Source organism: Lissotriton helveticus, chromosome 10 (genome assembly GCF_964261635.1).
Source record: "Lissotriton helveticus chromosome 10, aLisHel1.1, whole genome shotgun sequence".
Taxonomy (NCBI): Eukaryota; Metazoa; Chordata; class Amphibia; order Caudata; family Salamandridae; genus Lissotriton; species Lissotriton helveticus.
Window position 1 is genome coordinate 1,025,987,663 of NC_136071.1, and position 22,556 is coordinate 1,026,010,218.

The 22,556-nt window shown below is 46.1% G+C and overlaps 1 protein-coding gene across 1 annotated transcript in view; it reads left to right on the top strand.

The window, feature by feature from the left end:
* The window catches only part of SLC25A13 (solute carrier family 25 member 13), a 707,445-nt gene extending 685,094 nt beyond the window's left edge, over positions 1-22,351 (top strand). The window contains exons 16-18 of the mRNA XM_078663721.1: positions 20,118-20,276; positions 20,370-20,460; positions 21,104-22,351. Coding sequence (XP_078519847.1) covers positions 20,118-20,276; positions 20,370-20,460; positions 21,104-21,293 — 440 coding nt within the window. The 3' untranslated portion in view covers positions 21,294-22,351. The remainder of the gene's footprint in view (positions 1-20,117; positions 20,277-20,369; positions 20,461-21,103) is intronic.
* The last annotated feature ends 205 nt before the right edge of the window (positions 22,352-22,556 follow it).

The following is a 22,556-nucleotide window of genomic DNA, read 5'->3' on the forward strand; positions in this document are numbered from 1 at the left end:
TGCAACAAAAAAACATAAAACTGAGAGTCCTAATTTTATTTCCCTACCAAGCGCTCTTTGTTAAAGTGGTAGAGCAAGTTAAAAAAAAATAATGGAGAAACTCCGTATATCCTGTTGATGAGGTAAGCAACATGAAAGGCACTAAAGGGTGATCGCCAGAGTTCATCGAAGATGACCTTAGGATGCACATTGCATTCCTTGCTTGTGCGTAAAACGTGCTCTGACTGACGCAGCTGTCTGCATGAGGTCATTGGTAGTCCGTATTTATTAAAGCATTGGATACGTGGTGTAAAGCTAAAAGAAAAGTCATAGATCAAAGTACAGGTTATCAAGTTGGTAAGATCGTTTGTGGCTTTCTTTATTTAAGAATGAGAAAAGAAGTCCCAGACTTGTGAATTTACAATCCTATATCGCAGCTATAAAGAACGCTTCGGTGCGGGACTTCAAAGCGCCAGCTATCTCAGTCTGAAATCGCTACCATAGGCAGGAGAAGAATAAAAAAGTCTAGTAAATCACTTGTCTTCCAGACTTAAAATAGGATTTAGAATAATGGCGTTTTTGTCCCAATAAAATGACTTGAACAAGTAATAAAATGTAGAATGTGCTTACACGCGATGGTTTATTGACTATTTAAAAAAAATAACTCCTGATTTTTCTTGTCTTTTGTGAATTAGTGCTTTGTGCAACATGGAGCACTTGCTACGGAATAATAGGAAGCAATACCGCACTTTATCCCCTATACACTTATTATTTCTCTAGGCCCCTTTTTAGCCACTAGTTGACCGAGTTGTGAGAGTTCCCACTTCTTTTCATAAAATGTTGCAGTCTGAGGTAGCCAGAAATACCGTTGCACCGTGAAATTGGTTTATCTAGTATGTAAACATGGGTTTGCCTATCAACACAGATGAGGTTTCTAGGAAAGAGGCATATTCATTTCGGCAACGATTGTCATACATATAAAAAGTGTTCACTATTTTCTTAAATTGCACAGGGTTTTGAATGGAGAAATGATATGACCCTATTGTAGGTTTTTGACCTCTTACTGTAATTTGAGACAAAATCATATGAACAATATGCTTTTAAAAAGCTGAAACACAATGGTAATTAACCTGTTTGCTGCCTAGTGTATTGTTCTTATTTATGAAAACGTGCATGATTGATGCATATAATTGGGGACAACAACAGGGAACTTAGGGCCAGATGTACAAAACTTGTTTGTGGTCACAAACAACACCATTTGCAGAATCGGGCGTTCGCGACCGCAAAAAATCTTTTTGCTATGTACAAAAGGCAAATTGTGATTCCGTAATTTGTAATCTAATCCCAGTTGCATTTGCTACCAAATTCGAATACAGTTCTTGGAAGGGATGTCCCTTCCAAATACCGAATCACAATGGTATGTATTCATGTTTTGGGAACAAATTCCGATCGCAAAACAATAACACTTTACCACCAGTTTAAAACTGTGAACAGGGTTCCTTGGGGACCCCTTCGAGAATGTTAAAATAACTTTTTTTTAAGAATAAGTCATGGTCCTATGGACAGGGCTGCACTTGAAACTCAAAGCAGCCCTGTTAATTGTGTCCGACCGGCTCCCGAGGGGTTGGGGGGTGTAGGAAAGTGAGTTTCTGTTGCAGTAACCCTCCCACTTTTTGCCGGACACTTGATGCACTTTGACTCAATGTACCCTGGGTCCCTGCCAATCAGGTGCCCAGGACCTGTGTTCCTTTCCAAAACTACCTTTTTACCCACAATTGGCACATCGATGACCACAGGGTAAACCCCTTGTTAAAGGTACCATGGGAGCCAAGAGCACTGTGACCAGGAAAGGCCTCCAAGGGCTGCAGCACTTATTGTGCCACCCTTAGGGACCCTGCAATCTACGCCCACACACTGCCATTGCAGGCTGTGTGTTTTGGTACAAATAAAAGTGAAGAGTCGACATGGCCACATCCGTGTATGCCATACCTTCAACCCACTGCCTAGGTAAGTCACCCCTCTAGCAGGGTGCACTAGCTCCCAGGTGAGGGTACAGTTGCATGAGCACTGCACCCCTACAGTGTTTAGGTCCATTCTTAGCCATTGTAAGTGCAGTAGAGCCATAAAGAGTATATGGTCTGGGAGTTCAAATTTACAAACTCCACAGCTCCATAATGGCTTTATTGAAAACTGGGAAGTTTTGTAGCAAACTTCTTAGCACATTAAATCCACACTGATGTCGGTGTGGGATTTAATGTAAAATGCACGTAGAGGGCATCTAAGAAATACCCCCTGAAAAATTACCAAAACTGGTGTGCTTCCTGAATTGCTTCCCACCATTTGCTACCTAAGACAGGTTTGTGGACCCCTGGGTAGAGGGCCTCTGCTATCTGGGTCCAGGAACAAAGCTCATCCTGGGAAGAGGTGTCATGCCTCCTCCCCCAGGATGGGCTGGGTCCACAAAGGGAAAGCTTTAAAGACCTGATGCCTTTGTAAGCTGTCCCTGCCTTTTGAGGCAAACAATTATTTCTACAGTGTGCAAGGAAACCTGTTCCCAGCAAAAGCCACAGAGTTTGAGTCTTGTAGGGACTGTCCAGTTCGGGAAACATCCTGAACAACGAAATTGGAACAACGACTTCTCTTTACAACAAATTCTGAATCACGACGAATCTCAAACAACGAAGATTCCAACCACGAAGACCTGAACCACGACTTTCTCAAACAAGAAGACCGAGTATCTCATCCTACTGCTTCCGGGCATTCGAAGACCGAGGAAGACAGTCACGTCATCCTACATTTGCCAGCAAAGCAATGTTTCAAAGAAGCTGATTCGTCACGTCAGTCATCTCATTTCCGAAGGTCAAACTGATACACTCTATGGCACTGGCTCAATGTTCCGGCACCTCTTCACATTGGTGCAAACAGGAAGGCGGGTAATCAGGAATTCTCTAAGCACCCTCCCACTCGGAATCGGAAATGTTGACTTCAGGCTGGCGGACAGTATGGAGTGTGAGCAAGCAGTATGATCACATCATGCTTTGGTCGTGGGAACAGGGTATTTAAGAAAGCACAGTTTTTTAAAAGGTAGGCGGCATTTTTTTTGAAAAATTGTTAGGTGTTATGTTTTTGTACATATGTGGTAACGCATGTTTAATTTTTGTAATACTTTAATTTAGTGATTAATGCAGACCGCTTCGGGAAAAAAAATGATGGAATGTTAATTTTGTGTCTCCTTGCTTAAATAATTGACATTTTAAAGTACGTCCGGTAATGAAAAGTATGGCTTAAATAGACAAAGTAAGATTTAATAAAGATAAAATAAATCGTCAAGGACATGATTAAATAAAAAAGTACATAGTAGCGTAATTGGAAAAAGAGAACCGTAAAGATTGTTAGTACTTCAGGAAGTCGTTGTTTAAACAGTAGTGGATTAGCAATGCTCGTTGTTTAGCCTTCGTGGTTAAGGCAGTTGTGGTTAAGGCAGTAGTTGTTTAGTCATACAATCGTCCAGTGCTACCATACATGAGACTCGATGGTAGCGTTGGACCTGCAGGGCGCTTATTTTCAAATGGCCGACCTGCAGTCTCACAGGGTTACCTGCGGTTCAAGGTAGACCACAAGCATTTTCAGTTCTTCCTATTCCCCTTCAGCCTCACCAGTGCCTGTCGGGTGTTCAAGAAAGTAATGGCTAGGCTTCTTCAGAGGTTGGCTTTACTAGTCTACCTGTACCACGGGCTGTTGAAGGCAGTCACACCGCAGTTCGTCATGGACCATCCCCAGATTGCACAAATCTCTTTACATCTTTGGGGTTCTTGATCTGCGTACCCAAGCCACACCCGACTGCTTCACAGAGGCTCCCTTTTATCATGGCCATTCTGAACACGGTGCTGTTTCGAGCCTTTGTTCTGGTTCAACGAGTCCAGGATATTCAGACTATGATCCTGATGTTTCAGCCTCGCTCCTGGGTATCAGTGAGAGTGGCTTTGAGACTTCTTGGCCTCCTGTATCCTGCTTGTGGACTACACCAGATATCACGGGTGGGATTTGCCGTCTCAGTGGGCTCAAGACCAAGGAAACCTGTCTGATTCCATCCAGGATTCTGAGGAGATTGCAAAGATCTGCAGTGGTGGCTGCTCCACCGTAGTTGGACGGGCGGCAGACTAGCCTCGAGTTGGAGTTGTGGGCCATCTACTTGGTGTTGAAGGCCTTTCTTCCGACCATCAAGGAAAGCTAGGTTCTGTAGTAGGGGATCTCTGTGTATAGTTATAATCTAGTGAATAGTCCCGCCCATGTGCGTGGACCCCGGAGCAATCAAAAATAATCTCTTAAGTCGTCTTCTTTGCAATCCTGCATAGACACTTAAGAGAAAATTAAAGACAATAATGCAGCCTGTACCTACAAGGCTACACTTTCCAGTACTTCAACTAGAAATGCCAAGGATATTTTACCAACATCACATTTACCATAATGTGTCAAGTTCCATCCATAGAGAAACTTCCCCTTCACAAAAACCTTGGAATGATAGAGAGGAAGAGATGGACAGACAAGCCTCCATAGGCTGCCATTATGTGTCTGGAAAAGGGATACCGTGCCTTTTAAGGAACTCTCCAGAGACCCTCGGTATCCCAGCATGCACAGCTAAGTCCTTTTAGTTTCAGTTCTTTTTTCCGCATTGAGCTCTCCCTTTTTGGGTTTAATTCTTTTTGTTTCACTCGACGTCTACCTATTCCTTCTTCCATTTGCTGGAGTTTTTTTTGCCAGTTTTTGGCACTTTTTCTGGCGAAAATGCCTGCATTGTTCGACAGATGCCCTGAGTGTGCCAGAAAGAAGGCCAAATCGGACGGCCACAGAGTGTGTATCCTCTGTCTCCCTTCATCCCATGTCCCTGATGATTGTGAAATCTGTCAGTCCTTTTCCAAGAGGACCAGGAGAGAGAGAGAGAAGGAGAAGATCCGGCTCCAAGGCCTAGAGCTCAGGAAACTTCAAGATCAAGGTGGGTCTGGGCATGGGAGGGCTGGATCTGAGTCCTCTACCTGTGCTGAGGCCTCGGGGGGGCTCCCCAGTCAAGAGAAGGCCAGGAAACTGCACATTTCTCCGTCGACATAGATGGCCTCGACGTCGGCATCGAGAGGGTTGACCACCATGTGCTACCAGTCGACCCAGGGCTCTGGGTCGAAGCGGCGTCACCGTTTGACACCGAGGGGGCTGACGTCGAGACCTCAGACGAGGTCGACGTCGAGAACTACATCAACGTCGAGAAGTCAGAGACGTCGTGATGGTTCCAGGCACTGGCGCTCGCCGTCGAGGCGACACCGCCGCTCGCCGTCGAGGTCTACTCGGCATTCGACGTCGAGGAGCAGGCACTCGACGTCGAAGAAAAGGAAATCGCCTTCGAGGGATGTGTTGACGTCGAGGCATTCGACGTCAAGGAAGAGGTCGACGTCTAGAAAGGAGAAGTCAACCTCCAGGAGGCGATCCAGGGCAAGGACAAGGACGGCGTCCCCGGGCTCGGTGGTCAGCCTGTCTTCTGCTTCCACGAGCCCCCGGTCGGGGCAGCGCCGGCGCTCGTCCAGTAGAAGGTCTGCTTCTCGGACTTCGCCGCGAAGGCCGGCAAAGAAGAAGAGAGTGATTAGATCTTCCGACTCGGAGTACTCTCAAACCTACTCCCCTTCTCGGCCAAGGTCATCTACGCCTCCTACGTTGCCGCAGAAGAGTCCCACTCCTCCACCGCTTCCACCACTTCGAGGACTCCTCCTCCCCCTCTTCCTCCTCCTCCTCCTCTTCCGAAGACTCCTCCTCCGCCGACACTTCCTCCTCATCGTCCTCCGCCTCCTCCACCACGGCCTCCTCCAAGGTCAGTCTCGCTGCTGTGCTTCCCGTCACCGCTTAAGTGGACGCCACAACCGAAGACTCCGGCTCTACCTCCGCAGCATTCACCCCCGACCAGGCCGGTGGATCGTCCACGACCTCCGAGGTCCAGATCACAATCCAGGTCGCGATCCAGGCGAAGACGCCGTTCTAGGAGTGACCGTCGTTCATCTACAAGGTCCCAGCGGCGTGACAGACGAGATTGGTCGAGATCCCGTCATACGAATTCGTCCAGTGCTCGGAGGTATTCACCCACTGTCAGATTCACCCCACACGAGAGTGTCACCAGTGGACGACATTGTGTCGTTTCAAGAGGTGTTATTGTGAAGGGGGATCTTCGAGACCCTCCATAAGCGGCAACTGTCACCACCACTGTTGCCCTTAGTGCCAGGGCTGGAGGAACCTTCGATGGAACTTTTCCTGACGCCGGCGTCAACAAGATCCACCCCCTCCAGGCTGCAGAAGAAATACAGGCCTCCAGACTCCGATCCGGCGTTTCTCAGATCGGACTCTGTCCCAGATTCGGTGATCGTTACGGGCGCCAGGAAACAACACGCTACTGCTCCATCATCCACGGTACCCCCTGATAAAGAGAGTAAGCAGATGGATTCTTCGGGTCTAAAGGTCTGCGGTACGGCTGCTACGTCTATGAAAGCCGCTAGTGCCACGGCTCTCCTAGGGCGATACGACCGATCGTTGTGGGATTCCCTACAGCAGTTTCTGGAGCATCTCCCTAGGGACAAGAGGGATGATTTTCAAGAGATCATCAACGAGGGCATGATGGTGTCCAAATAGGTGATCAGTGCGACGGCGGATTCATCGCTCTTGGCTGCCCATGGCTACTGCCACGGGATAAATTTGAGACGTCATGCCTGGTTGCGCCCGACGTCGCTGAAACCAGAGGCCCAGCAGAGGGTCGCCAACCTGCCGTTCTCTGGAGCGACATTGTTTGGCAAACACGCTGATGAGGAGATGGCCCGCATGAAGGCGGAGGCTGAAACCCTGACGGCCGTCGGGTTAGAGAAGCCAAAGGAGCAGAAGAAGTCTTTCCGCCCCTTCCAGAGGTGTTTTGGTACCCAGGGCAGGGGGCAAGGTCATCAAACTGGCCAGCAGCAACATCAGCAGCAGCAGTATCAGAGGCGACCTTTCCAGAAGCGACAAAGGGGCAGAGGCGGCCAGCAGTCCTCCTCGACGCCCAAAGGCCTGGCCGGGTCTAGGCCCTGAGGTGGTACTTCCCCCTCGTTCGTTACCTGCTCTGGTGGGGGGAAGCATCCAACATTACTTGGCAGAGTGGAGAAAAATGACTCAGGACAAGTGGGTGCTGAATATTGTTTGCAATGGATACAGTCTTCGTTTCACCAGCCCGCCTCCAGCAATTCCACCGGTTTGCTCGCAGTTCCGCCTGCGCGAGCTCCAGGCCGAGGTCGATACCCTGTTAAGAAAAAGGGCGATCGAAGATGTCCCTCTGTCTCAAAGGGGAAAGGGCCTGTACTCACATTTCTTCCTGGTACAGAAGAAGGACAAGAACGAGTTCAGGCCCATTCTGAATTTGCGACAAGCAAACAAATGGATTCACAGGGAAACGTTTTGCATGTTGTCTTTGCATCAGATCTATCCTCAGCTCCAAAGGGGAGACTGGCTCTGCGCGATAGATCTGCAAGATGCGTACTTCCATGTGCCCATTGCACAGAAACACCGGAAGTTCCTGCGATTTCTAGTCGGCACCAATCACTATCAGTACACCGTACTACCGTTCGGACTGAAGTCTGCACCCAGGACGTTTTCCAAATGCCTGGCAGTGGTGGCAGCGCACCTGAGAAAGAACAAGGTGTTTGTCTACCCGTACCTGGACGACTGGTTGATCAAAGCCTCCACCTTCCAGGAAACGCAACTGCACTTCAACAAGACGGCTGTTCTGTTGAGCCAGCTGGGGTCAGGGGCGGATTGGCAATGCGGGCATTCGGGCATGGGCCGAAGGGCCGGTGTCTTCCTGCCCTCTGTGGGCCGTTTTTTTTCTCCCCTTTCCCAGCCACACAGTGAAGCTGCATTCATTTCTTTGTCTCCGTGCTCTCTGTGGACTAGGAAAGGGGAGGAAAAAAAAACGGCCCACAGAGGGCATGGAGACAGAGACAGAAAAAATGAATGCAGCTTCACTGTGCGGCCAAATCGGCCTCCCTGGAGGCCAGGTGTTGCTCAGGCCTTTGAGCCATTTTCTCCTCGGCCCCCCAAAGGGCCCACCCAGCACATAAAGAGCGTTAGTTTTAACACCTCGCCCACAGCCCTTCACATTCAGGGCATAGTGGGCGAGGAAGAATGGGTCTCGCTGTGGGGGCCAGGTGATTTTTGGAACTTGCACCATCTTCACCTCAGCTTCCCCCTGGCTACAGTGGATGACCCAGCAGCTGTGGTTTGTGCTCCCCTGCCCGGACATTGCCCTGAGGCCTGGAGGGCTGGGGAGGGCGGATTAATTTACTAATTGCAGGGGCCTTACTGCTGTTCATGTGCTCCTGAGCTGAAGGTCTGGGGAGGGCTGAGTAGGTTAGTAATAGCAGGGGCTTCCTGCTTATTAGGTGCCACTTCCCTGGAGGGCTCAAATAATTTTGTGACAGAAAGGGGCCTTGCTGTTTTTTTTAGTTGCTCAGCATGTAGGCCATTGTCACCTTGGTCCTCTGTCCTGTGCAAGAAGAGTATCCTCTCACTTTCATTCCTTGTCTGTGCCAAACATTTTAAGGATTTTGGGGTCCCTGGGCCAAACATATTTTTGGGCCCCTATTCGGAACAGATTTGAATTTATAATCCAATTTATGCTCTTTGATGCCCTCTTTCAGCTGGTCACTGGACAGAGCACTACCATACTTGACCAAATTCTTAATGTATTTACATCTAATATTCAAGGACAATGACGTGTGTCTTCAATATTACAACACCGTAGCAGCTCACTAAAATTACTGAAAATAATCTGTGACATCCTCCCATTTCTCATATGTGATGGCTTGTTTGATCTCAAAGACATTTTTTTATGGATTTTGCATTGAACATAAACACATTTTTCTGCAAAATCTCTGTGATAGGTTCTTACTCATCGCCCATATTAAAAATAAATTTGAAAAAATGGTATTTAAAACAATCTGTTTAAGGAGTATGCATGGTCATTAGGGCAAGCTTCTATGCAGAACAGAGCTGGCTCTATCAGGGGGCTCCCTGAAAGGCTGGGGCCCTGGGCCAGAGCCCACATTGCCCATGCCTTAAAACGTCTCTGGTCTGTGCATAGGCATATGTGGCCTGACGTCAGAGTTGCAGAGATCGGGATTCAAGTTTGAGTCCCAGCGTCTGCTCAACAACCTATGATTCTGGGCAGATCACTTCATCGCCCAGGCCCTTAAATAAAAAATCGGATCATGTGTACTGTAATTGGTACTCATAAATAGAACTGTGTTTTTTGTACATGGACATCACCTGCTGGTTGTGAAATACATTTATGACTAGATTGTACAGATACATTTTCCAGCATTATTTACACCCCAGACTGCCTTTTCCTCGTTTGTGAATTCTGAATTTTGTTATTACATGTTCTATTCCCAGAGATTCCAGTCTTACCCTTTCTCCTTGACTTTGTGCTAGATTTCTGATTTATGTGATGATTAGAGTCTAGGACATAGCTGGTTGGGAAAGAGTATCTAACGGCATTGTGCAGGGCGTTAAGACTGCAAGTAAGTATTCAGTTATCAGAACTGCAGTGCTCCTAGTCTTTACCAATGTTACTTGCTCTGTAAGCTTTAAAAAGCTTAATTTACTAAATATTTCTCTACAAATTAGACCTCAAAGAGTAACCAAATGGTGTTCCATGAAAGGGCACGTCCCTTAATTGTGGGCCACGCCCCTTAATTGTGGGCCACACCCCTTGAATGTGGGCCACTTTTTTCGTCAGTGCCCGGGCCAAATTGTGATCCCAATCCGACCCTGGCTGGGGTGGCACATAAACACGTCCAAGTCTGTCCCGATTCCTGTCCAGTGCCTGCAGTACTTGGGAGCCCCCATCAATACGCTGTCAGCAAGCGTGTCTCCTTCGGCGGAGAGACGCTTATCGATCCTTCGGAAGGCTCAGGCTCTCATAACTGCTCCATCTACAACAGTGAGGACGGTGTCTTCTCTACTGGGGTCGATGGCCTCTTGCATCTTCCTCACTCCACATGTGCGCCTCCACATGAGATCGCTGCTGGAATGCTTGGAGGATCAGTGGGACCAGAGGAAAGGGTGCTGGGACGACAGGATTCAGTTGTCTCGTCACGCCCAACAGTCCCTGAGATGATGGTGCTTAGCAGAGAATCTCCTCAGAGGGGTTCCTTTCCACAAGGACATCCCCACTCAAACTATCGTGATGGATGCGTCTCTCCAGGGCTGGGGAGCGCATTCAGACCATCTACAGATCCAGGCAACGTGGTCTCCGGCGGAGTCCACGGATCACATCAATTTCCTGGAACTCAGAGCTGTTCACTTGGCACCGAAGGCCTTTCATCCATCCTTCCAGACCAACTCCTTGCTTGTGCAGACGGACAATACGACCACAATGTATTCTCTCAGCAAGCAGGGGGGGCTCAATATTGCGCACACTGTCACAGGAAGCGCAGGCGATCTGGCACTGGCTACTAGCCAGAGGACTGACAATAACGACGACTCATCTGCCAGGTGTGCAGAATGTTCAAGCGGACGCCCTCAGCAGGTTGATCCAAGAAAACCACGAGTGGGTCATAAACGACGAGGTGCTTGACGACATCTTCGCCATGTGGGGCACTCCAGATGTAGATCTGTTCGCCACCGCCGAAAACAGAAAATGCCGCGACTTCGCCTCAAGGTATTACCAGCCGGGGACTCTGGGGAACGCGTTCTGGATCAGCTTGTCGAACAGCTTTCTGTACGCTTTTCCACCAATTCCCCTGATTCCGGCGGTGCTCATCAAGCTGTCCCAGTCCAGGGCACGGATGATCCTCATCGCTCCGGAATGGCCAGACAGTGGTGGTTCACGGACCTGCCTCACCGGTCGTAGCTCCTACCTCACCGGCGGCTGCCGTGTCGGCCGGACCGTCTCACGAAGTTCGGGGGCAGTAGGTGCACCCCAACCTCTCATCGTTGAGTTTGGCGGCATGGCTCCTGAGATAGTGCAATATGGCTACTTGAATCTTCCTGAGGATTGCATGGACATATTGAAGGAGGCTAAGAGGCCTTCCATTAGGACTTCCTACGCTTACAAGTGGAAGAGATTCTGCATCTGGTGCATGTCTAAGAACTATGATCCGACGACCTGCAAGGAAGATGTCATCATTCCATACCGTCTGCATTTAGCTCAGTCTGGACTTAATTTCTCTTCCATTAAGGTTCACCTTGCAGCATTGACTGCATACAGGAAATGTCCTTCACAGACGTCCTTCTTCCAGATTCCTCTGATAAAGGATTTTTGGGAAGGATTGAAGAAGGTGTTCCCTCCTGTTTGGCTTCCTTTGCCTTCGTGGGAGCTGAAGGTGGTGCTGTCCAGGTTGATGAAGGAACCTTTCGAGCCTATTCACAAGGCTTCACTGCAGCACTTATCGTGGAAGGCAGCTAGCCAGAGGACTGACGATAATGGCTACCCATCTGCCAGGTGTGCAGAATGCTCAGGCAGACGCACTCAGCAGGGTGGTGCAAGAAAACCACGAGTGAGTTCTAAACGACGAAGTGCTAGGAAACATCTTCAACAGGTGGGGCACTCCGGACGTAGATCTGTTCCCCACCGCCGAAAACTGAAAATGCCGAGATTTCGCCTCCAGGTATTACCAACTGGGGACTCTGGGGAACGCGCTATGGATCAGCTGGTCGAACAGCTTTCTGTACGCTTTTCCACCCATTCCCCTGATTCCGGCGGAACTCATCAAGCTGTCTCAGCAGAGCACGGATGATCCGCATTGCTCTGGAGTTGCACCGACAGTGGAGGTTCGCGGACCTGCTTCACAGGTCTCTCCTACCCCACCTGCGGCTGCCGTGTCGGCCGGACCTTCTCACGAAGTTTGGGGGGCAGATGGTGCACCCCAACCTCTCATCGTTGAGTTTGGCGGCATGGTTCCTGAAATAGTGCAATATGGACACCTGAATCTGCCTGACGATTGCATGAATATACTCAAGGAGGCTAAGCGACCTTCCACTAGGACTTCCTATGCCTACAAGTGGAAGAGGTTCTGCATCTGGTGCACTTCCAAGAACTATGATCTGACGACCTACAAGGAAGATGTCATTCTTCCATACCTTTTGCATTTGGCTCAGTCTGGCCTTAATTTTCATTCTATTAAGGTTCACCTTGCAGCTTTGACTGCGTATAGGAATTGCCCTTCACAGACATCCTTCTTCCAGATTCCTGTGTTTAAAGATTTTTTGGAAGGATTGAAGAAAGTGTTTCCTCCTGTTCGGCGTCCTTCGCCTTCATGGGAGCTGAAGGTGGTGCTGTCCAGGTTGATGAAGGAACCTTTTGAACCTATTCATAAGGCTTCACTGCAGCACTTATCGTGGAAGGCGGAGTTCCTCGTGGCCATTACATCGGCCCGCAGGGTGAGTGAAATTCAGGCATTGTGTTGCCAGGAACCTTATACTGTGTTTCATGCTTCTACGGTTGTTATGCGTACTCACCCGAAGTTCCTTTCTTAAGTGATCTCTGATTTTCATGGTAATCAGACTATAACTTTACCAACGTTTTTTCAGAACCATTCCACTCCAGCGGAGCGTTCTCTCCATTCCCTGGATGTCAGGAGGGGGTTGAAATTCTATCTGGATAAGACCAAGGATATTCGTAGGTCCGACCAATTGTTTATCAACTATGGGTCGGTCAGGACTGGTCTGGCTACATCTAAACAGTCCATCTCCAGGTGGATTGTGTCATGTATCCAGCTATGTTATCAGAAAGCGAACAAGACCTTAGGGGGTAAGCTTAAGGCTCATTCTACCAGGGGCAAAGCAGCTACAACAGCTTTGCTCCGCAATGTTCCCATTGCAGAGATCTGCAGGGCGGCCACTTGGAAGTCAGTCCACACCTTTGCTAAGCATTACTGTCTGGACTCTGCCAGGGCAGATGCACAGGTTGGGCAGGCTTCGTTGCGAAATCTGTTTGCACAGTAGTGGTGTTGTCTGTCTTTTCTCCACCGCAGGGTTGGTTTTTGGGATGGGCTTGCCATTCTATTCAATAGATTATGACTATACACAGAGATCCCCTACTACAGAAGGAGTAGTTTCTTACCTGTAACTCCAGTTCTGTAGTAGGGGTATCTCTGTTATAGTCCTAAGCGCCCGCCCTCCTCCCCGGTGGAGAAAATGGTACTGTAATTTATGCTACAGGCCTTGCTTTATGCACCTTCAAAAAGAACAAAGTAAAAGGACTTGGCTTTGCATGCTGGGATACCGAGGGTCTCTGGAGAGTTCCTTAAAGGCACGGTATCCTTTTTCCAGACACATAATGGCAGCCTATGGAGGCTTGTCTGTCCATCTCTTCCTCTCTATCATTCCAAGATTTTTGTGAAGGGGAAGTTTCTCTATGGATGGAACTTGACACATTATGGTAAATGTGATGTTGGTAAAATATCCTTGGCATTTCTAGTTGAAGTACTGGACAGTGTAGCCTTGTAGGTACAGGCTGCATTATTGTCTTTAATTTTCTCTTAAGTGTCTATGCAGGATTGCAAAGAAGACGACTTAAGAGATTATTTTTGATTGCTCCGGGGCCCACGCACATGGGTGGGACTATTCACTAGATTATGACTATAACAGAGATACCCCTACTACAGAACTGGAGTTACAGGTAAGAAACTACTCCTTCAGGTCCTCAGGGACTGCACCACCGCCGAGTGATACTGCAACAATCAGGGTAGGGTGGGGTTCTGGTCCTGTGCAAGGAGGCTATGCACCTCTAAAACTGACCGAGCCATCAAAGCATTTCTTTGGTCATGAGCCACCTGGCAGAATCTTTAAGCTCCAGAGCAGATGAGCTGCGCCACCGAAACCTAGCGGATCACGAATGGCAGTTACACACAGAAGCGGTGCTGTTGTTCTCTGGCAATCGGAGAACCCTAGCCTGATGTATTCCCCAGTGCTGAGACCGTGCAATGTCAACACTTTTGCTTGCTGGAGTTCCCAAGAAGCCTCTCTTTCGAAGACGCATTCCATCTGTAGTGAAGCTCAGGGCTCTTGTATGCTCCTCTGCCTATCCTGCTTCGAGTCCTGAAGAAGATCAAGAATGATCAGGTCCAAGTCATCCTAGCGGCTCCAGATTAGACTGGGAGAGTGTGTTGCCTGTAACATTTGGGCATGAGCATCTGTCCTGTAGTCAGGCTGCCACTTCAGGAGGACCTCCTGTCACAGCAGCAGGGGAGGGTCCTGCACATGCCTGAGCAATGTACACCTCCATGTATGAAGATTGAGCAGTAACAGTTGATTGTTTTTGATCTCCATCCCCAAATCATGGATGTCATTCTAACGACATCTAAGTTTGCTGCCTGATGTCGTTCCCGCCATACAGACTCATTGCAAGCAAAGTTGTTGGATGTTTTGTGTTGTCTTTTGCACATCAATGATTTGGCACAGGCAAAGTAAAAGGTTATTTGTTGGCTCTTTTAGTCTTTCTGCATTTGCCGGACCAACTGTCTTTATTTAATTTGCCTTTTGTGATTCGTTTTCTTAAAGGTTTAGGTCATATGTTCCCACCCAAGCCTTTTGTGATGCCACATTAGGACCTCAACTGGTTCTCACATTCCTTATGTTACCCCATTTGAGCCAGCGTATATCTTTGCTCTGTGTCACCTGACTCTTATACCAGTCTTTTATCATTGCAATAACTTGAGCATATCACCCGAGTAAACTGCAGGCTCTCTCCCAAACTTGTGTTGAGGACCTTGGAGGCATTTCTTCCGAAGGTTGACTCTCCCTTTCTTATTGGCTAGGTCATTTTTGTTCTGACATACTTTGCTCTGCCTCGCCTCTCGAAGGAAGAGGTGAAACTTCATCATTTGGAGCCCAGAAGAGTCTTACATTTCTACATTGATCATACCAAGCACTAATGTGTGGACGATCCGCTCTTTGTGGGGTTCTCTGAGGCAAAGAATAATAAGATAGTGCAGAAAAGGACCATATTGCGATGAATAGTCCTCTATTAAGATCTGCTACGCCAAAAGGCAGTCTCAAGTGGGCCTTAGGCTCATTCGACCACAGCCAAGTCTGCTACCTCTTTTATTGCACACAGAGTGCATTTTCTAGACCACTGGTAGGCTGCAACAGTTGTGTCAATTCACACATTAACAAAGCATTACATCCTTGATAGTCATATCTGGCAGGAAGGGCACTTTGCTCATTCGGTCATGCTGGAATTTATGGTTTGAGCCATTTCACAGACCCACCACCTTGGGAGGTGCTGCTTTGGTATCTATTCAGAAAGAAATCTGCGGCTTGAAGCATCCTTCAGAAGAACAACTTATTTACCCTTGTTAATGCTCTTTTTTTTGTGGCTAATCTATCCAACCACAGATTCCTCACCACCCTCCCACCTCCCTGTGGAATTGTCTTTTTCCACCTAAAAAGGACTTAAACTAGGAATATGCGCGCTGTCTCATCTGATTGAATGTTAAGTTCCACATCCAATGGCACGGACAGAGTTTAGAAAGAGACTGATGTCTGCACATAGGGGTGGTTCTTATATCCTCTTCTGATGTCACTTACAGAGTAAGACAAAGCCAACATGGAGCCGCGTGATGCCACATGCTGGCATGCAGTAGCAATACTGAGAAAACTTAGGAACCAGTGCATCACCTACGAGTATTCACAAGGTGAGGAATCTGCAGTTAAGTACCCACATGATATAGCTGCATCCCCCCCTCCCAATCACTGCCAAAGTTGGGTTCTCTGCTCTCCACAGGTGCCACGCTGGCAAGCTTTCTGAGAGCCATGCTAGCGCAGCTTTGAAATTCATGTCATTGCAGTTCTACATTCTCTCTTTTTAGGTAAATTTTAAATTTGCCGCAGGGGAAGCAACTGCTCCCACTTATAATATCACAATAGAGGGAACCAATGTTTGTTTTCCATGGCTGTGACCTAGCAGTGAATAAGCAGTTTCAGAATCCAGTATAGGCACTTTGGTCTCCATTAGAACCACATATAACATCAATTTCTGTTGTATTTGCTGTCTCAAGTGAGTTGAGTGGATGGAATAATCGTGATGAATTGCCAAAGTCCTGTCATAGGTCTATTACCGAATCCCCATTAAAATATGTTATGTTATACAGTTTATTAAGCGCACAGCTGCCCCAGCAAAAGGGCGTCCCGGCACTGGTCCCAAGTGAAGAAACATAACTGAGGTAGAGAAAGACGGAGAACCACTAGTTCTGTGGAAATAGGTGCGTTTTGATGGCTTTTCTGAATAGCAGCACCTCCTCTATCTCTCGAATATGAACAGGAAGTGAATTCCAAAGCTTGGCCGCCCGAAAACGAAAGGAACGGCCTCCTGCTCTACTACGCTTAAACCGGGGTACAGCCAACAGATTTTGTCCTGCCGACCGCAGAGACCGCGTAGGCATGTACAGGTTAAGCAGAGGGCTCAGCAATTTAGGGGTGGAAAGTCTGATGATTTTAAATGCGATACACAAGGTTTTAAACTGTATCCGTTGAGCCACTGGAAGCCAATGAAGTTTCCGGATAATGGCCGATGTTGGGCTAAAACGCGGCAGACCTATTAGTGCTCTAGCAGCAGAATTTTGAATGCGTTGAAGGCGGGTGATTTCCGCCTTATTAACACCAATAAGTAATGAGCTCGCATAGTCCAGCCGTGAAAGCACCGTCGACTGGACAATTAGTTGTCTGGTAGCGGGGTCGAAAAATTTCAGAACTGGCTTAAGGCTGCGTAAGATGCCAAAACACGTGGCTGCGACCTTTTTGGTATGAATAGAGAAACTTAGCTCTGAGTCTAGCCAGACTCCCAAATTCTTCACTTCATTCTTTGGTATCGGGGCAGTCCCCAAAGAGGATGGCCACCAATGGTCGCCCCACAGGTGCACCTTCCTACCAACCAGCAACACTTCCGTCTTAGCAGCATTTAACTGGAGACAGTTAGCTGTTAGCCAGTTAGCAACTGCTGTCAGTCCTGTTTTGAAGCTATTATGATCCATAGCAGAGCCTTCAGTTAGGGCGACCACTAGCTGCGTATCGTCAGCATAGGAAACGATGTTAAGACCCCATGTTTTCGCGACCGCGAAATATACATCGACAGATGACGATTTGTCCCTGTGTTTTTCATTTGGGGTTTCATAACTTGAACATTAGGTTTTGAGCCTATATTAATTTTACTATTAAACAGATCCACTATTTCTGATTGTAATTTTAGAAACAACAAATGCTCATCCTATTACGTGCTATCTTTTTTTTTTAGGTAGAGAGGATGTTGAACTTCGGACCGTTCAGTGAATGATGTCACCTTATGTCTCAAACCCAAGCAGATGTCACCAAACAAAAGCAATATTATAGAATTCTTATTGGAGATGATTGTGGTGACAAAGGATAGCACAAAGTGTGTTTTTCTCTTCCAGGGCTGGCCTAGTTAATAAACAAGCATTTGCAATGCAATAGGTCTCGCATTTGCGATAGTTTGAGCTATTGGCATTGTAAATGGCAATGCCTTTTATTTATGTGTTGGTTTTTGAAACCGATAAATAAGAGGCATTGTCATTTACAATGCCAATAGCTTAAAGTCTCGCAAATGCGAGACCTATTACATTGCAGGTGCTTGTTTGTAAAAGTGCCCCATGCCGCGCTTTCACTTTAGTGGCAGCCATGCCCCTTTCTTTAGACAAGCCGCTTCTAAAGAAAGGTGCCATTAAAGTGAAAGCGCCGTATAAGGCGCTTTTACAAAAAGGTATTTGTTTGTCAAGTTGAAAAACAAATGCTTATTTTTTTGTATAAGTGCCCCATGCCACGCTTTCACCTAAGGGGGCCACGACAGAACAACAGGGCTCACTCACACAAGACAGAGTCATAGTGCTCGCTGGATCGATGGAGCAGGTGGCAGATGCACAGGAACCAACAGGAGCAGAGGCTGACAACGTAGGAACCAACCACAACCCTCAACTGTGAACAGAAGCAACCTGTTGGGCCAATAACAAACACAGAACCTTCTAGGACCAATGACAGACCAGCAAACTCTACCAGAACCAATGCCAACCGTTAAGACTTTTTGGGACCGATGACACAACCACCGAACCATTGATGGGATGGGTTAGGAGGGGAGTTGGTCCAGATTAGGGGAAAGGTCAGAATTCATAACTTTATGCAGATGTTGGAGTAGATCATCCAGTCGAGGTTTACCATTACAATCTGGGACTACGAAGCCGTATTAATCCAAATATAAGTTCAGGATTACAACTACTAGAATTCAAAGAAAAGCTGGTCTTGCTAAGACATTGCAGCTAGGGGACCTTGGACATGTGAGTATTTTAGTCGACTTAATCGAAAGCAAATCTGTTCTTATTCCTAACCCTCCTACCCAGCCCATGGAGGAACCCTTTTCAATTGTGGTAAGGTTCACCTCAACCACAGCTTCCAAATTACTCCACGTCATGTGTGACACTTTTAGTACGGTTTGGATTTTTGGCCAAAAGCCAATAGAAATTGGAGATTGTTTTTTTTTTTTTTAGCGAGACTACAAGCTTCAGAATGCAACATGCCCCTGGCTAAAAATCAAACCTGGGTGGCTTAGGGTGTCAGCACTTGCACCTTTGTAAAATATGGGGCTGTACATTCATCTGAACTCTGGGCCTTATTAATGGCTGTTAGCAGTCTAACTGGCGCCTCAGGCTGAGGGCACGCACCTGCATGGCTGCAGCCAGAGGGGTATGGGTGATGTGGAGGAGGGTGTTTACTCAAATAATGAACTGCGGTCAAAATTCTTAAGCTCTAGAGCAGGTATTAACCCCCACAAACCACCCAGCGCCTGACTTGTAAACAAAGAAACCAGAGCCTATGAGTGAGGGGGAGGGCACAAGGGATCTCCAGTAAGTGAGGAGGATTTGATCAAAACAAAGGGGAGGCATGTGTGGCATACACGGCTTGTCTAAAAAAAGGTGTGCATCCCCCATTAAAGTGAAAGCGCAGTATGGAGCGCTTTTACAACAAAAATAAATAAATGTGTTTGTCACCTTGACAAACAAATGCTTTTTTAATGTAAAAGCGCCCCATGCCTCATTTTCACTTTAATGGGCTCCACGCCCCTTTCTTCATTCGCAGCTTGCCTAAAAAAAGGGATGCGGTTGCCGTTAAAGTGAGAACGCGGTATGGGGCGCTTTTGCACAAAAAAAGTATTTGTTTCTGAAGTTGACGGACCAATGCTTTTTTTTTCTGAAAGTGCCCCATTCTGCACTTTGGCTTTAATAGCAGCGGCGCGCCTTTCTTTGGACAAGCCGTGCCTAAAGAAAGGGGCGGTGCCACCATTAAAATAAAAGCGCAGAGTGGGACACTTTAAAACCAAATAAAATGATAACTAGGAAGAAAAAAACATGCTGCCGCATTCGTGCCGCAAATAAGCGTGCTGTGCTATGGAAAAAAAAAGAAGGCATTGCGATAGAGCGTGTCCTGCCTGCAACAGCAGACAGGAGAACACCATTTAACAAAATAGTGCTCGGAGGGTGTAATTAAAGCCTACTGAGTAACAATACATGTAACAGGGAGTGTCCTAATGGGAGGTTCCAGATGAGACAAGGCGGTACTAAGGAGGGACTTCTAAGCCTATTGTCCAATGAAAAGCCACAGTTTACAAAGGACAGTGACAGGAGCCAATTAAAAAGATGAGTGGAAAGTGGGCTGAGATTCAAGTCCATAAGCATGTATCAAAGAGACAGCACAAGCGCTGCTAGGCGAGACCTAAAAAGGACTTAGAGAAGTATTCACCCTTTCGTTTATTGGTGGAATGAAGTGTTTTTATGGCAGGAACATTGATATTATTGAACAAGATTGTACTAAACAGATCAAATTTGTATATGACATTAAAATACATTTTGTTGCTTGTAGAAATTTGTAATTAATTTTTGAGTTCAGCTAATTTATTTTAAAAAAAAGATTGCCTCTTACTCCTGTAGTGATTTCTTTTAATTAGATGATGTAACTTTTTACTTAATTGTACTTAATGAACTGAATTAAATTAATAAATATAATACATTGTTGAACACTAACAATTTTAAAGGCATAATTACTACACTTCATATACTATCTTTGTCTTTTTTTAGGCATGCCTGCTGCATCGTTGGTCACTCCTGCTGATGTCATCAAGACTAGGTTGCAGGTGGCAGCACGTGCTGGTCAGACCACTTACACTGGAGTTATAGACTGTTTCCGAAAGATACTTCGCGAAGAGGGCCAAAGAGCTTTATGGAAGGGGGCTGGAGGTAGGCAAATAAATCATTTGAACATGAAATTCACTGTGATGTTAACCTTTTTTGCTGATCTGTTATGAGCAACCGTTTTTCTTTTGCTTCCAGCCCGCGTTTTTCGATCGTCTCCACAGTTTGGCGTGACACTACTGACTTACGAGCTACTGCAGAGATGGTTCTATCTTGATTTTGGCGGAGTGTGAGTATATAGTAAATGCATGTTCATGAGACAGAAGTGTTTCATAAAGTCTTTTGAGCAAGTATACGTTGAGACTAGTTCTTTTGAACTCTTCCTATAATCAAATACATTGATTCTATCATGGACCACATTTCACAAAATTCCTCCCTGGTGTAAACAGACAATCGATAATGCACCATTTTTGGACCCTGCATTTTAGGGAACTATGCATACAGATTTTATTTCCATTCCAATATAAATTAAATATTTTTACAGGCCAACCATGAAGAAAACAGATGGCAAACCATTGCAAAACATGTAAACTTGTAATAGAAATTAGGCCTGTAATTGCTTATGGAACAAAGTAAATTACATTTGATCTGCTGCCTACTTAATAAGGATGGAAACAAGCAGATTTTCCATATTTTATAGAAGAAACAAGATCTTTTTCTCATTTTCTACAATGTAAACTGAGCACAAATATTGCGAAATCATTTGACCCCATTTTTTGCCCACGTGCTCCGAGAGAATTGTTTGCTCCAGGTTGTGTACTACTACACATCTTTAGATGATATGGCAGATGGATTCCAGTTGTAATATATTTTTAAATGTTCATAACCTAATCTTGATCGAACGTGATCTTGATTTGTTTTTAAATTTGTAGGAAGCCGTCGGGATCGGAACCAGTTCCAAAATCCAGAATCACACTGCCTGCACCAAATCCCGACCACGTTGGTGGCTACAAACTGGCTGTTGCTACGTTTGCAGGAATTGAGAGCAAATTTGGACTTCATCTTCCACGATTCAAGCCATCGACTCCTACCTCAGTGGCAGCTGAAGCCGCAAGTCCATAAAGAGATCTTCTAGCCAAGGATTTCCCTTCCAGATGACTTGAGGTTGGCCAGAAGCATCTCTTCACCTGTCAATATTCCATGGCATAGTTTTCATTTGTCACTTTAGTCATCTGTTTTGTGTAAGATTTTAATATAGTAGCTTTTAATGAATGAGCCTCTTTCTCCGTGCTTCCGTAGAGAGATCACTGTGAAAGCCTTGATGGACCACATCGCGGGTCAGGCTCTCGGATGTATTCATTCCAATTATGTACGTTTTGGTGAATTTCAAAGAAACCCTGGTTTGTCATGTGGATGTTTCGTTTTTTTGTGTTTTTTTTGCTCATAGGAAAGAGATTTAAATAAGGTGCTGCAGCAGTTCAGAAGTGGAATGTCCTTTGCAGCCACGTGAATGTTTTACCAAATTGAACTTTATATTCCAAAGTGGTTGGCAAATTGATTGCACACAATGTTGTGTTAACACATCACTGATCATGGCGGTGAAAGCAGAATTATTTAGAATATGTAATAAAGAGATTAATCGGTGGTACACTGAATGTATAAGTATTACTAGCAATTGTGAGTTAATAAAATAGCCATGTTGGCCTCATCATTTTAACAAATGTTTGCACGCACAGGTCTCGTTTTTGGATTGTATGTCAACTATGTTTTTCTTGAAGAAACTACTTTTGCAATAATAATATGGCGATATATGTTCTACTGGTGGTAAAATTAAGACGTCAATCCACTGTTTCAGCACTTAGAATTTTGTTACCCATACTTTGGTATTTAAAGGTCCAGTGCACATGTACAATGTGCAGATATTTTGATTCATATTTGTATACTGTATTACACCAAATGCTGCTTAGTAAAATAAATTGTATAATAAATCCATGTACTGTATGGATGTCATTTGCCTTAATGTAATTTAGAACATAATGTCCTTGGCTTTGGCAATGAAATCATGTGGGTGGTTCGCAGTCTATTATATTTACATTTAGCACATTCCGGTGCCTTGAAAGATGTTTAGAAGGGTATGTGTTTGTGAGCATAGAAATAAACCCGTCAAACTACAGAATAAATAGTACCGCCTTGCATCATTTTCAGAGTTAATGACAGTGTGCTATGTCGTCTGCCCTTATTTGAACATTTTATCCCAGTGATATTTCTGAATGTGTTTGTCCCTTAATAATACTTCATTTATACTAATGATTCTTGAAGACATCTGCGTTTGATTTGGTCATCTGCAGTAAGTAAGATTTGAATAATGCTGTATGTATCTTTTTA